Raw genomic sequence first — 14,356 nt, 5'->3', positions numbered from 1 at the left:
ATGAAAACTAATTAAAAGCCCCATTATTCTGTCTTCACGTCCTTGCAGAGTGACTTAAAGAAATCTCACTTCCTTACTTTAGAATTGAATCAATGTGTCTTTTATGTGACTGATTTTTAAATATGAAGCAAGGCCCTTGGGCAGATCCTAACTGCCAATTTTTACATTGGTGGCCTTCCTTTACATTTTTGCCATATGAGACTTTATATTACATGAGAACGTCATCACTCAGAAGTGTTCCTTGTTGAGGGAATGCCTGGTAATGGAACAACTGGAACAGAGGTTATGATGGTTAGGGTGGTAACATCCACTAAAACATACACCATATGTGTTCTGTGCACAGACATACTGTGAACCAGTTACTGGGGGTGGAAGTAAAGGACCAGGGCAGTTTGCAAACTTTTCTGTACAAAACCAGGTACTTAATATTTCAGATTTGGCAGACCATATGGTCTCTGTCATAACTAACTAATTTTGCTACTGCAGCAGAAAAGCAGCTGTAGATAATACATTAAAAAGTGGATGTGTCTGTGTTCCAGCAATCAGACTGTGACCTGATTTGGCCCATGGGTTATAATTTGCCTGCCTCCTGGACTAGAGAAGAAAGTAGATTTGGTTCTTACCTTGGTGACCTTTTGATTTAATGGTGGAGCCACACTCCTTGCTCTTATATGAACCATCTCAAAGGGGAGAGTGTTGGTGGTAGAAGGAGATGATGCAGTATACACAGAAGTAAATACAGTCAGCAAGAACAAAATGAGGCTTTCTAAAGTGAACATGTACTCTTCAAGGGCATCAGGGTGAAGACGGATCAGTAGTGGAGTTCATATACTTGGAGGTGTTGAGAACTATGACAATCATGTTAAATGCTTGTGATATTACATCTGATGGTCATTTTATGTTTGTTTTTGGGATTATCCCAGATCCTGGGACAACAGTTACACCAGATCCAAGTACCACCCCTGAATCTGCTGTGTGCCCAGTGGTAAATGAAGTGGAACGGATAAATTGCATCCCTGACCAGCCACCAACAAAGGTTTGAATTACAGATCTTGTTTCCATTTAAGAGTTTATGCTATTGGATAGTTTTTGTTGTTGTTAATTTCTGTTCTGTTTGTTTGTTTCCTGTTTGTAAGTCTCAGAGAACTGTTTGCATTGCAACTATTGGTGTCTCATGCAAATGAATCCTGTATCCACCCTTGTGAGACCCTGCAGCTTTGGGAGAGAAGAGTGAGAGAATTCCCTTGGGGTGACAGATTAAATTAAATATGGATTTCTGATAAATCATGAGTACTTTTTTTAGCATAAGAATGTCGCATGCAAGATTTGGGACTGACATCTATTAAAAATGGATTTGTCTTTTATCTGGCAACACTGCTTGGTTACTCATTCTCTCTGACTGTTACTGCCTCTGTTTCTTGCCTTTTCTCTGTCTCTCTCCTTTCATGATTCCCAAAGGCTGTCTAGGATCTACAGTGAAAAGTAATACATGTACATAAAACATTATTTAAAATAAGGACAAAGTTTGAAGAGCCATGTTTTGTAAAAAAGAAGATAATAAATCCCAGACTAAAGATAGTGCAGGCATCTGGGTATTTATAGCAATATTTCTTGATCACCAACTGAAGTGCTCCTGAGTATTATTTTATTTATTTATTTATTTTCAGTGAAATAGTATTCATTTTTTTTGCACCACACCCAGTGCTCCATGCAATCCATGCCCTCTCCAATACCCACCACCTGGTTTCCCCAACCTCCCACCCCCCGCCCCTTCAAAACCCTCAGGTTGTTGTTCAGAGTCCATAGTCTCTCATGGTTCACCTCCCCTTCCAATTTCCCTCAACTCCCTCTCCTCTCTAACTCCCCTTGCCCTCCATGCTGTTTGTTATGCTCCACAAATAAGTGAAACCATATGATAATTGACTCTCTCTGCTTGACTTATTTCACTCAGCATAATCTCTTCCAGTCCCATCCATGTTGCTACAAAAGTTGGGTATTCATCCTTTCTGATGGAGGCATAATACTCCATAGTGTATATGGACCACATCTTCCTTATCCATTTGTCCGTTGAAGGGCATCTTGGTTCTTTCCATAGTTTGGCGACCATGGCCATTGCTGCTATAAACATTGGGGTACAGATGGCCCTTCTTTTCACTCCATCTGTATCTTTGGGGTAAATACCCAGTAGTGCAATTGCAGGGTCATAGAAGCTCTGTACTCGAGGAACTACAGAACACTTCTTCAAACCCCTCAGATTGAAGTGGCAGGGGGGTGGGAGGTTGGAGTACCATGTGGTGGGTATTATAGAGGGCACGGATTGCATGGAGCACTGGGTGTGGTGAAAAAATAATGATACCGTTATGCTGAAAATAAATAAATTAAAAAAAAAAACACTCCTGAAAGAAATTGAAGACACAAAAAGATGGAAGACCATTCCATGCTCTTGGATTGGGAGAATAAACATTGTTAAAATGTCTGTACTGCCTAGAGCAATCTATACTTTTAATACCATTCTGATCAAAATTCCACCGGTATTTTTCAAAGAGCTGGAGCAAATAATCCAAAAATTTGTATGGAATCAGAAGAGACCCCGATTCGCTAAGGAAATGTTGAAAAACAAAAATAAAACTGGGGGCATCACGTTACCTGATTTCAAGCTTTACTACAAAGCTGTGATCACCAAGACAGCATGGTACTGGCATAAAAACAGACACGTAGACGAGTGGAACAGAGTAGAGAGCCCAGATATGGACCCTAGCTCTATGACAAAACAGGAAAAAATATACAGTGGAAAAAAGACAGTCTCTTCAATAAATGTGCTGGGAAAACTGGACAGTTATATGTAGAAGAATGAAACTCGACCATTCTCTTACACCGTACACAAAGATAAACTCAATGAATAAAAGACCTCAATGTGAGATAGGAATCCATCAGAATCCTAGAGGAGAACATAGGCAGTAATCTCTTCGGTATCGGCCACAGCAACTTCTTTCAAGATACATCTCCAAAGGCCAAGAAACAAAAGCAAAAATGAACCTTTGGGACTTCATCAAAATCAAAAGCTTCTGCACAGCAAAGGAAATAGTCAAAAAAACAAAGAGGCAACCCATGGAATGGGAGAAGTTATTTGCAAATGACAGTACAGACAAAAGTTTTATATCCAGGATCTATAAAGAACTCCTCAAACTCAACACACACAAAACAGACAGTCATATTAAAAAGTGGGCAGAAGATACGAACAGACACTTCACCAATGGAGACATACAAATGGCTATCAGACACATGAAAAAATGTTCATCATCACTAGCCATCAGGGAGATTCAAATTAAAACCACATTGAGATGCCACCTTACACCACTTAGAATGGCCAAAATTAGCAAGACAGGAAACAACATGTGTTGGAGAAAGGGGAACCCTCTTACACTGTTGGTGGGAATTCAAGTTGGTGCAGCCACTTTGGAGAACAGTGTGGAAATTCCTCAAGAAACTAAAAACAGAGCTTCCCTATGACCCTGCAATTGCTGCTGAGTACTATAATTATGAAGTTCATTACACACACAGTGTATCAGTCACCTTTCACACTGAGAATGAATGAAAACAAAATGCAGCCTTCTGAGTGAAGTCCATTGATATGAAATGGCAGATTTATATCAGACACAGATATGATGCTTGCTGCACGTGATACCCAGGCATGTGGCATGCTCACATTTATCTCTCTAGCCATCCTATCGTAAGCTGGCTGGAATATCTGTGGTGTTCTTGCGAACTGCTGTTTTGGTTTATCTGAAGATCCTAATACCAAAAGACATTTTATTTTTCTTTTCTGTTTTTCTTTTCCCCTTTTATACTACTGGAGGCTATAAGTCCCAAATCAAAATGTTGGCAAGGTTGATTCCTTTTGAGCACTCTTAGGTAGAAGCTGTTCCTGCTTCTGTCCTAGTCTCTGGTGGTAGCAGTCAGTCCTTCACATTCCTTGGCTTACAGCTGCATCACTCCAGTTTCTGTCTGCGTCTTCACATGGCTTCTCCCTGTGTGTGTGTGTCTGTGTTCAAATTTCCCATTTGAATAAGGATACTTGGCATCTTGGATTAAAGGCTTACCCTATTTCAGTATGACGTCATCTTAACTAATTACTTCTGCAATCATCCTAATTCCAAATAAGATCAAAATCTGAGGTATAAAGATTAAGACTTCAATGTGTCTTTTCTGAGGACATAATTCAGTCCAATTCATGGAGAGGGGAACTGTGGAAAGTGGGAATTGTTACAACTTGAGTCTTTGATGTTGACTGACTGGGCGTAGATGCCGAGTCAGTGAGAACCAATGCAGCCAAGAGAGAAGAGATGAAATCAGCTATAAGATATGATGGACTAGGGTTGGAAGTGGGAAGTTAAGGCAGAGAAGGGAACCAGAGCCAGATAAGTAGCTTGACATAGAGAAGATGCCCAAGACTGCAGCAGAGTGATGGGATAAAACTAATCAGGAAGTCCAGATGCTGTCCTGAGGGCAAGAAAGATCCAATATCTGGATAGAGATGGGTAGTTAAGGATCAGGAAATCTCCTGGACAGGAAACTCAGTGCCATGACTAACTGTTCTGGCACCAAGGGCAGCAGCCTGCAGAGCAAGTCCGCTAAGGTAAGAAATAATTCCAGTTAGACCAACATACCTTACCAAGGTGATTGTAGTGTTCAATTCCCTTTATTTGGCATCTTATCCTGACTGAAATGAACTTGACCTCTTAGAATAGTGAACAGAGTTAGAGTTGCCTACTGGGAGTAGGAAGAAACAAGATTGAAAAGAAAAGGTGGATTTAAATAGTAGAAGACCTGGGAAGTCACGTAGAGGAAGCTGGTTTTTGATGTGATACACAGCAGCTAGGAGCAACGATTTAAGGCTGAATGGAATCATGTACTGAGAAACAAAGAAAAGAGAACATCAAAACAGGACTAAAAGAAAAAGAAGGTATCAGGGAGAAAAAAAAAAAAAGCAGAATACTTCAGTATGGGGCCAAATGTCAAAGTTCAGCATTTGGGGTGATAGGTTCAATTAAACTAAATATTTTTCTTCTCATAAATTCTTGTAGAGGAGATAAACCAAGTAAATAAATAACTGGAATATGAAAAAGTCTAAGATACAAAAAGAAATATGTTGGAGATCACAGAGGAGAAAGTATTATCAAGGGGAAGGTGACAGTATGGAATTAAACATAAGGAGGATTTTGACACAGATGGGAGGAATGAAAAGTGAATTCAAAATAGAATGGATGAGGAAATTGTGGGGCACACACATGACATATCAAATGGTCCCATATGGCCAAGATATGGGGTAGGTGCCAGAGAGAAGATAATGCCTGAGATGGCAAGGTAAATTAGAGCTGGATGAGAGAGAACCATTAATGTTCTGCTTTGTTGATAGGAAAGGGAAGCTGTGGTCTAGATACGCTTCATGTAAGCAGGATGTTTGGCACGCTAGGTTTGCAGAAGGTTGATCCACACCCGTTCACTAGCCCTTGTCTCAGTGTACTAGGAACCTTGTTGCTTAGAAGCACAGCTAGATGGCTAATGCATCCTAAGTTCACTCTCCTACAACACCTCATCTTGATATTGATTATTGAACTTCAGATGTCATTATTGGCTCAGCAGTGTTTCTTTGGGGTTTTATTGGAAGACCTTTCATAAATTCTGTGGTATCAAGATTATGGTTCAATAAATGAACTTTGACTCTTTTTGTATGTTGTACCAACTGCATTAAACTATGACCTTGGCATTCATTCATTGACCTGCTCCTCTTTAGCTCAGCCAGAGAGAAATGCTCTGGGAGTACTTTCAGTGGCCTGTTTTTTCATAGAAGTTATGGCTTGGGCATTTTGGTGCATGTTTCAAGTATCCTGGCTGTTATATGCTTCCCCAGACTATTGTCGAGAGGCTGAGTCTATGGATGATGATGTATTTATATAATGTGCATGTTAAAGGGAAGTACATGGATGTGTGGAGTAGAGAAGTGGGAAGAAATTATGAATATGATACCTGGCTAGTGGAATGTTCCAGTGTTGAGGCCATTACATCACTCCCCTCTCTCTCTCTCCTCCATGATTACTTATAAAGAACTAACAGTATACATTCCCCTTCAGATAATTCTTTGTTGTAGATCCCACTGTTTTTAACTCCCAATAATGAGAAGGGGTCCTATGAATTTGCCAAACCACGTGGTATACTCTTAGAGACATCTTGGGAGAGAACGAGCTCCAAGGGTCTCTTCGATGAATCTCAGGACAGAAAAAAAAGGGTGACTCAGTTATCAAAATCTCTAGCCTGATCTTTAGTTTTGGGTTGGCAGCTGTTTGCAGGGCATCTCCCTTGGGCGTCCCATGAACACCTCGCCTGAACTCATCACTCCTCATCAATTCTGTTTGCCCTCCTCAACCATCAGATTCTGTTCGTACTCCTGTTATGCTTCTCATCTCTGTAGCAGGAACAGCAGAACTCTTGCCTGGCTCTTCCCTTCAAGCCTTTTGAACAATATTTCATGTGTTTTAAACACTTTCCTTGACAGTGTTTCCCAGAATAAGCACTTAATTTCCCTTCATACCTGGTCATGCTGGCCCTTCCCCACCGCACACGTGGCTTATTCCCATAGACTTCCAGCACCTCTTCTGAATTCCATCTCTCCCCTACCTGAGCCATTACACACAGGATTGAAACTGCCCTCTTGAATATCCTACTCTTTTTATATTGCTACCCAGCTGGAGTACTTACAGCCTTCCTTACTGTTTATTGTGTTGAGTTCAAATGCTCAGTGTGTCATCTTAGACCCTGTTTAACCTTTGTGCCTCTCAAGCTGCATATAGGTCATTCTCCCATGCAGATTTTAGAGACAGCTCTCATACTTACCCAAAACCTGTCCATTCTGAAAGACCATATCACTTTCTACTTCCTTGTGAGACCTTCTGCCCATAATCCCAGCACCTTTTACCCATAATCCCAGAGTTGAAAGATCCTGTTGATGGCTGGGAGCAGAAAGATGGAGTCAATTCCAGACACCCAGCTAAGGAAAGAGCTGGTAGACAGTAATTTTAAGCTCATTGATTTTCAGGATAGAATGTATTGTATGTTGGCTAGCTGAACATAAAAAAAGAGCGTATTGTATAAACAAAGAAGAGCAGGTTTACATGCTTAAAATAAATTGGCATATCCTAACTATCTTGTAGAATGGGTAAGCTGAGAACAGTTTACAGTAAGTCCTACGGTTAACAATAGTACTAATGATAATCTTCATGATGATGTTTGAGAAGTTACCGTCTTTCTTATTCAGAAGTTGTGTCATATTTTATAGCAGGCATACTCAGTAATTATCTATTTATTGTTTATTTATTGGCTTGTTTTATATTCTGCAAATTCCATTTTCTTATCAATAAGTGTTTAATGGCTCAAGATTTATGAATATCAGCCAGCAAACTGCATTTTGTGGAGATCGTTAAGAGTCCCAACCTTCAAAATTACTCTGTGTTTACACAGCATTAGTTAAGAGCCATTATGTGGTGCCAGGAAGAGCAGTGAGCTGTCAGGTCCTGTGTACAGACTTAAGTTTAATGCTCTATGCCTTGAACTGAGAGTGTAGCCCTTGGGCAGTCGGATGTTAGGGGAGCCACAGTACAGGTTCTAGTCCTGGCTTTGCTTCTGAAAAACTCTGTGACTTGATCATGAAGTCTTGTTTCCTTGCAGACTATCAAATCTTTGTCCGTGAAATGAAGCAGTGTTCTCAGGCCGGTCTGTCTATTAAATGCCTACCAAGCATGAGCCAGGAGCTGTACTACAACTCTCTGTTTCCTATGATTAGTAACCATGAAAGTACTGGCCGATGACATGTGATAATTGACATGATACATTTTCCCCCAAGGTCTTATTTTGTGTTTTCCATTTGTTCTGTTTTGCTATGTGCTGCTCCCTACTTGTCCCTGACCCTATGCCCATAACTATGTCTTCTTTCCTTATTATTATTTTTTTAATTTTCTTTTGCTTTGAGGATTTTTTCCGCTGGAGTTTTTAATACTGTATTGGAAGTTACATCGGCTATATTACTTCAGCAATTCCTCTTAAATTTAAATTCTCAGATGAACTTAAAAGGACATTTGTGTCTTGGCTCTAATTCTTCTCTATATGTGCCTTCAGTCCTATTCACATCATCATTTTGTACAGCTTTTCTTTACGATGATTTTCCTAGGTTTCACATCCTTTTTACTCTCCTGTTTATGTGCACCAAGCTTCTCTTTCCACTCCTCGTGACTGCTTAGGGCCACTGCAAGAACTGGCATTTTCAAGTTAGCCAACAGAGAACATTCACTTTTCTGGCTTCTTTGAGCACTCTTTGATCTTTGCCCCTTCCATTCCAATGAAGAAATTATTAACCTCTGGGCAGTGTGCAGAAACCATTCTGTTTAACACGCTTTTTAACACCTTTCTCTTTGCCTGATGTACTGAGGTTTCAACTGAGTAGGTTTTGCATGGAGCACTGGTTGTGGTGCAAAAGCAATGAATACTGTTACACTGAAAAAAATAAATAAAGTAAAAAAATAAAAAAGGAAAAAAACCCCACAAAACCCTGCTAATTGGAATGCATGATGCAGTCGGATCCCACAGCCATATCATCCACAGATGGGCACGGTTTTTCCATCCTTAAATTAGTATTCATGTAAAAATAAGCATGTGATTAGATCCAATGGTTCATAAACCTAAACCATTTCTTTGTCTTATCATTTGCAAAGCATGGCGGTGTCCTCCTGAAAATGTGCTTAAACAGAAATTGAACCCAGAGTATAGGAAAAAGACAGTAGATAGCAAGAGAACTAAGTTTTGGTGCTTGCCTTCCCAGTAGCTCACTGAGCAAGCTTGGCAGGTCACTGCACCTCTGTGAACTTCTGCCTGTCTCAGGTGCTTCATCTGTAAAATATATAGCAGGATATAGTAGTTATTTATTGCTTTGTGACAGATTATGCCAAAACTTCATGGCTTAACACAATGAATGTAATTTTTTTATTATGGTCACAAATCTGACTTTGACATAGCTGGATGCTTTTGGCTCAAAGTCTTTTAGAAAACTGAGGTTGAAGCGTCTTCTGGGACTGGGTGTGATCACTTTCAGGCTCATTCATTGGATTGTTGGCAGGATTGAGATCCTCCAGGATTCTTGGATGAGAGTCTCTGTTCCTAGAAGGCCATTGGCTGGAGACATACCTTAGTCCCTTGCCATGTGCTTCAGAAGAGCAAGGGAAAGAGACCAAGCCAGACAGGAGACATAATCTTTCTGTAATCTAATCTTAGAAGCAACATCCCATTATTTTTGCTTTATTCTGTTCATTACAAGTCACTAGGTCTAGTCCACATTCAAGAGGAAGAGGTTTCTTTGTACTTTTTTGTAGTTAGCCTGGTGCTCCTCCCAAATAAATTAGTTGAGATGAGAGAGGGATTGTATTCATTTTAGTCTCCACTTGATTCTATTGTTAATTGTGGCATAAAGTGGTCACCTTTCTTAGCTAAAAATTAGAATCTCTTTGAGTTTCAAGGAACAATTACTTACTGCTTTGGGAGAAGTTGAGAGACTACGTATGTATGCATGTATATATCTATCACGTATATGTAACACACACATAATAGACATATTTAAAAGTCAAAAATGATTTGATCTCAAAGCTTCTGAATAAAGCAAAGTATTTTTTTTTTTTTTAAACCAAACCAATATAAGCGAAGCTGCTTTTGTAATTTTGAGATTCTGGTGGTATAACTATACTGAAGTTTAAGATATTTAAACAAAGTTACCAGTTTTATTGTGAAGGCAGATGTGGGACTGCACTGTGGTCCCTATATTATTACAAAATAATAATAACAGGGTAGGGCATTGGCAGAAAAATTAATTTTGAGTACAAGCTGTGAATTGACTGGGATACAGCACAATTTCTCTAAATATCATTATAAAATGAGGTTAATTATACCATAAGCTCAAAATACATTTGTAAATGATAATGTTGTACAAATGCATGAAATTATTTGACTAATCTCTTAATTTCAGGCCACATGTGATCAGCGTGGGTGCTGCTGGAGACCTCAGGGGACCATAAGTGTGCCCTGGTGCTACTATTCTAGAAGTCATGGTTATCAAATGGAGGGTGACCTTGTCACAACAAATGCAGGTAAGCCAGACAATGAGATGGGAGCTCCAGACCTTCTATTTGCTACAGAGGAAAGCCTTAGCGGCCTGCAGAGTATCACCCTGCACAGCCACACTACCGCCTGTGACAGAAGGTGGGCACTGCTCTTAAGCAACGGCTGGGATCTATTTTGGCATCAAGGGAAAAAAAATCCAATCTTGGCAGTTAGGCTACATGGTCTATTCCTGGCTCTACTTTATGTCCCTTAGTAACCTTGTACAATCATCGTGACATCTTTGATCCCCAAGTTTCAGACTTTTAAAGAGAGGGATTTGGACTCAGTAACCTCTGAAACTACTCATAACTAATACGATGTGATTTTGATGATATGGAAACAATTCCAATTTCATCAACATTTTATGAAAGTTAGCTCGTCAATATCAGTGTTCATAAACTAAATGTCTCTTCTCATTTCTCCCATCCCAAAATGCAGAGGATAATAATGAACCTTCTGAGAGATAACAGAGGGTGACTACTTTGGGGAAGCTCTTAGCATAAAGGAAGAGACTTGCTTCCTCTCTAAGGGTCTTGGCCCGTGGCCTTTTCTAATACAGTCTCAGCTCTCACCTGGCTTATCATGGAACCCGGAAGATGGCATCAGCATATATGATCACCTGCAATGTAGCATGAAAATAACTGAGAAGGAATGATATAGAGATATCTGAGTATATCTCTATCTCTATATCCATATAGATCTCTCTCTTTCTATCTATATATCTATATATATCAAAGGATAAGAGTGTAAGGGGTATGTGATTAACACAGAATGGCTGATGGACTGTTGGAATGAGAATTAGGCCTTTGCGGGGAGGTTTCAGGCTGATTTTTTAAGCGAGAAGCATGGGTAAGGTAGTGCCTGTGCCTCGCTTCACACACTGCCCCACGGTAGCGTTTGATGGGAGACATTGCTCCTCCCTTCTTTTGAGAAATAAAGGCTCTTCACAGTCCCTTTGACGTAAATATGGCTACTTCTTGGGAGTTTACACAGCCGGCTATGTAAACCTTTTTCCATCTACATACTAGGATTCACAGCCCAGTTGAAAAGGTTGCCTTCCCCATCCCTATTTGGAAATGATGTCAACAATGTCCTTCTCACAGCGGAATACCAGACGTCCAATCGTTTCCACTTTAAGGTTGTGGTTTGTTTATTTAAGAATCTTTTTGAAAAGTGCTTGTTCTCTCCCTGATGGCTGTAATTACTACAAGACTGACAGTATTGCTAATGGAAGCTTTTTTCTCTACTGACATTATTTTTCGTAGTACCTATATGTTGAGTCGTCTGTAGCCTTCCTTCAGTGTGGTAACTTCCTGAATGTAGATTTTGAGTCAACTAGTGAAATCTGATTTTCGTTTACTTGTCCCTAATACCATATGAAATGTAGTCAGGAGGGAAAAGAAAAAGAATGATCACAGCTGTGAAAAGTCTAGAGCTAGTCCATCTCTGTAGACTTACAATGTCTATTTCTATCAAAAGACTAACTTCTGCCCAGGTGTTAAACATTTGAATTTGGTAATATAATGGATAAATCTACCTCAGACATCATGCCATCTGGGTCAGTGCCTGAGTTCAGTACCATGAGCATAGTCACTGGGAAACACTGCTGTGGGTAGGAAGGTTTCTATTTTGAGAATACTGAGGAGTTTTCATTTTGGCTTTCTTTCCCTTCATGTCCCGGGCAGCTAACTGACCAGAGCAAGGACAGGTATGAAGTACCTCATGAACATGTGCAACCTTTCAAAGGAAGTGCTGCTTCTCCCTTGACCTATGAAGTTACGGTCTCCCAACAGCCGTTTAGCATCAAAGTGATCAGAAGAAGTAATAACCGTGTTTTGTAAGTTTTAAAAACCTGTCTGGGGATCCGAGTAGGAAGGACATGGGGAGGAAGGTCTGCAAGCCTGAGGAAGGGTGCATGCATTGCAACAATGTTCCTGAAGGTTGTGAGCCCACTTTTGGTGACAAGACTCTTTGAATGTGTACTTTCTTCCACCTTCCTCTTTCCTCCTCCTGCTGCTGCTGCTTCTGCTGTCATAGTTATTACTAAGCATTTATTAGAGGCCAGGCACTGGGCTGGGCCATTTTTTTCCCCTTCATTTTTATTACTGTGTCATCATTTTTTTTCCTCTTTATTTTTCCATTCCTCCATCCATGTATCCACCAGTAACTATTATGGAACATCTATTATAACGTAAGAGTAATATTTTGGCAGTATCATAGGGTCTCTAAGGGAAAAAGAATTCCTGATCTCTTAGTGTCTATGGGAGGGCAAATGGGGCCAGTTAAACAGGGGATAGGGGTCATTAAGATGTAAGGGACACTTTTCTAAAGGTGTGTCCTCTCCACTCTACTTGCCCACCCGTCCCTGCATTTTGCATCGGCGTCTAGGTTGGACTCAGGCATTGGACCCCTCATATTTGCCGATCAGTTTCTGCAGCTCTCCATGCGACTGCCCAGTGCTAACGTGTATGGTCTGGGAGAACAGGTGCACCAACAGTACCGGCATGATATGAATTGGAAGACTTGGGCCATGTTTGCCAGGGACACAACCCCCAATGGGGTAAGCTTTTAGGATGGGCCCCCCTGCACTACAGGTCAGCCTCATTTCTGAAGATGACTCCAAGTAGTATAGAATAATAGTTAAGAGTGAGACTCTAGGGTGAGGCTATTTATGTTTGAATTCTAACACTGATACTCAACAGTTCTGTGGTTCTGGGTGAGTTACCTCTATGTGTCTCCAGTTTCTCATCTATAAAACAGGGGGAATATACTTCCTTCATAGGACTGTGATGGGAATTAGAAGAATTTATCTACACAGAGTCTCTAGAAGAGTGTCTGCCAAATAGAAAGGGCTCAATAAATGCCAACTACTCTTCATTTTATTTTCCTTTTGAACTACTAGTTGTGGAGAAGACATTACTAATATTGACTCTGCACAATAGGTGGGTTGTTATTATCTCCATATATTTTAGGTTGGCCTTTATAGATCACCAATTTATACCAGGTTCGTCAGTAAAATAGGATAAAATATCAACAAATATACCGTCTTGCTCATTCCCATATGAATAGTGTTTGGGGCAGTGAAAGAATAAAAGACATAGAGTTTTGTTGTTGTTGTTTTGTTTGATTTTGTTTTTGTTTTCATTTTTATTTTTCTTTGGCTGTGAAAATCCAAATCAGAGTTACTTTGTAGGCTCAGCAATATTACCTACAGATATTGTTCAGCCACTTGCCTGATTAAGAAGAATGAGTTTCCGAATAAAGGAGATCATTGGAATAATGTATTAAGTGATCCTTTTAATATATGGTCTGTATTTATTAAAAGAACCCTAAAAATTAAGTATAATTGATTCCATTCAACAGGTGAGAAACTGAGGTTCAGAAGTAGCCCAATGTTTAAAAATAAGTTTGGAATAGCAGAGATAGGATCTAACCCCTGGCCTGAGTAATGTAAAGCCCACGTTCCTCACTCTACCATATGCCTATCAGAAAGACAGGAAATTGGAGTCAGAGCAGCTCTCCTGGGAATCATTTAATAAGGAGCCTGAGATCTTTGCTATTCAAATGGGCATCACTATGGGAGAAGTGTATTCGAATTCAAATCCACATTTAACTATCATTCATATATAATTACTGTGCACACCAAATTTTGAGAAATGCTGTTCTAGAGTAGTGATTTCAAACATGACTACTCATTGGAATCCCTGGAGAAATTTAACAAAATATCAATGCCTGCTTCTACCCCCAGGAATTCTGTTTTAATTGGACTGGGATGAAGCCCCAGGTTGAGAACTACTGTTCTAAAGTGTTAGAAGTTCAGCTCACGTTCTAAAGTCTAGACTTTAGTGAGACTAGAAGACCAAGATATCTTGAGTAGAGCTCCCTCTAGTTGCACATTAGAAAGATGTCTGATTCATATTAAGGCTTGATGGAGCTTTCGCAGATGGAATTAGGTTAAGCCTCTTTGAGAGAAGAGATTTTTTGAACTATGGTTTCAAAATTCTTGTTCTCCTACATTTTGACAGGTATCCCAAGCTCTCACATTTCTACTAGATAAATAGTCATAACTGACTCAATTCAATAAGGGAATACTAATTCACTTGGTTGACATCAACCAAATCTAGACTTGATATATTAAGGATTGATCTGTGTCTTCTGA

General features: G+C 39.9%; 1 protein-coding gene across 2 annotated transcripts in view; it reads left to right on the top strand.

Annotated features, from left to right (window-relative positions):
* Positions 1 to 14,356, top strand: part of LOC116569027 (maltase-glucoamylase, intestinal) — an 89,566-nt gene that overhangs the window by 21,006 nt on the left and 54,204 nt on the right. For both annotated transcript variants that reach the window (XM_032304955.1, XM_032304954.1), the window contains exons 3-7: positions 924 to 1,036; positions 10,064 to 10,184; positions 11,226 to 11,335; positions 11,883 to 12,034; positions 12,586 to 12,757. In XM_032304955.1, the coding sequence (XP_032160846.1) occupies positions 924 to 1,036; positions 10,064 to 10,184; positions 11,226 to 11,335; positions 11,883 to 12,034; positions 12,586 to 12,757 (668 nt within the window). The remainder of the gene's footprint in view (positions 1 to 923; positions 1,037 to 10,063; positions 10,185 to 11,225; positions 11,336 to 11,882; positions 12,035 to 12,585; positions 12,758 to 14,356) is intronic.

Source organism: Mustela erminea, chromosome 11, assembly GCF_009829155.1.
Source record: "Mustela erminea isolate mMusErm1 chromosome 11, mMusErm1.Pri, whole genome shotgun sequence".
NCBI classification, from domain to species: Eukaryota; Metazoa; Chordata; class Mammalia; order Carnivora; family Mustelidae; genus Mustela; species Mustela erminea.
This window is presented reverse-complemented; position numbering and strand designations above follow the sequence as displayed.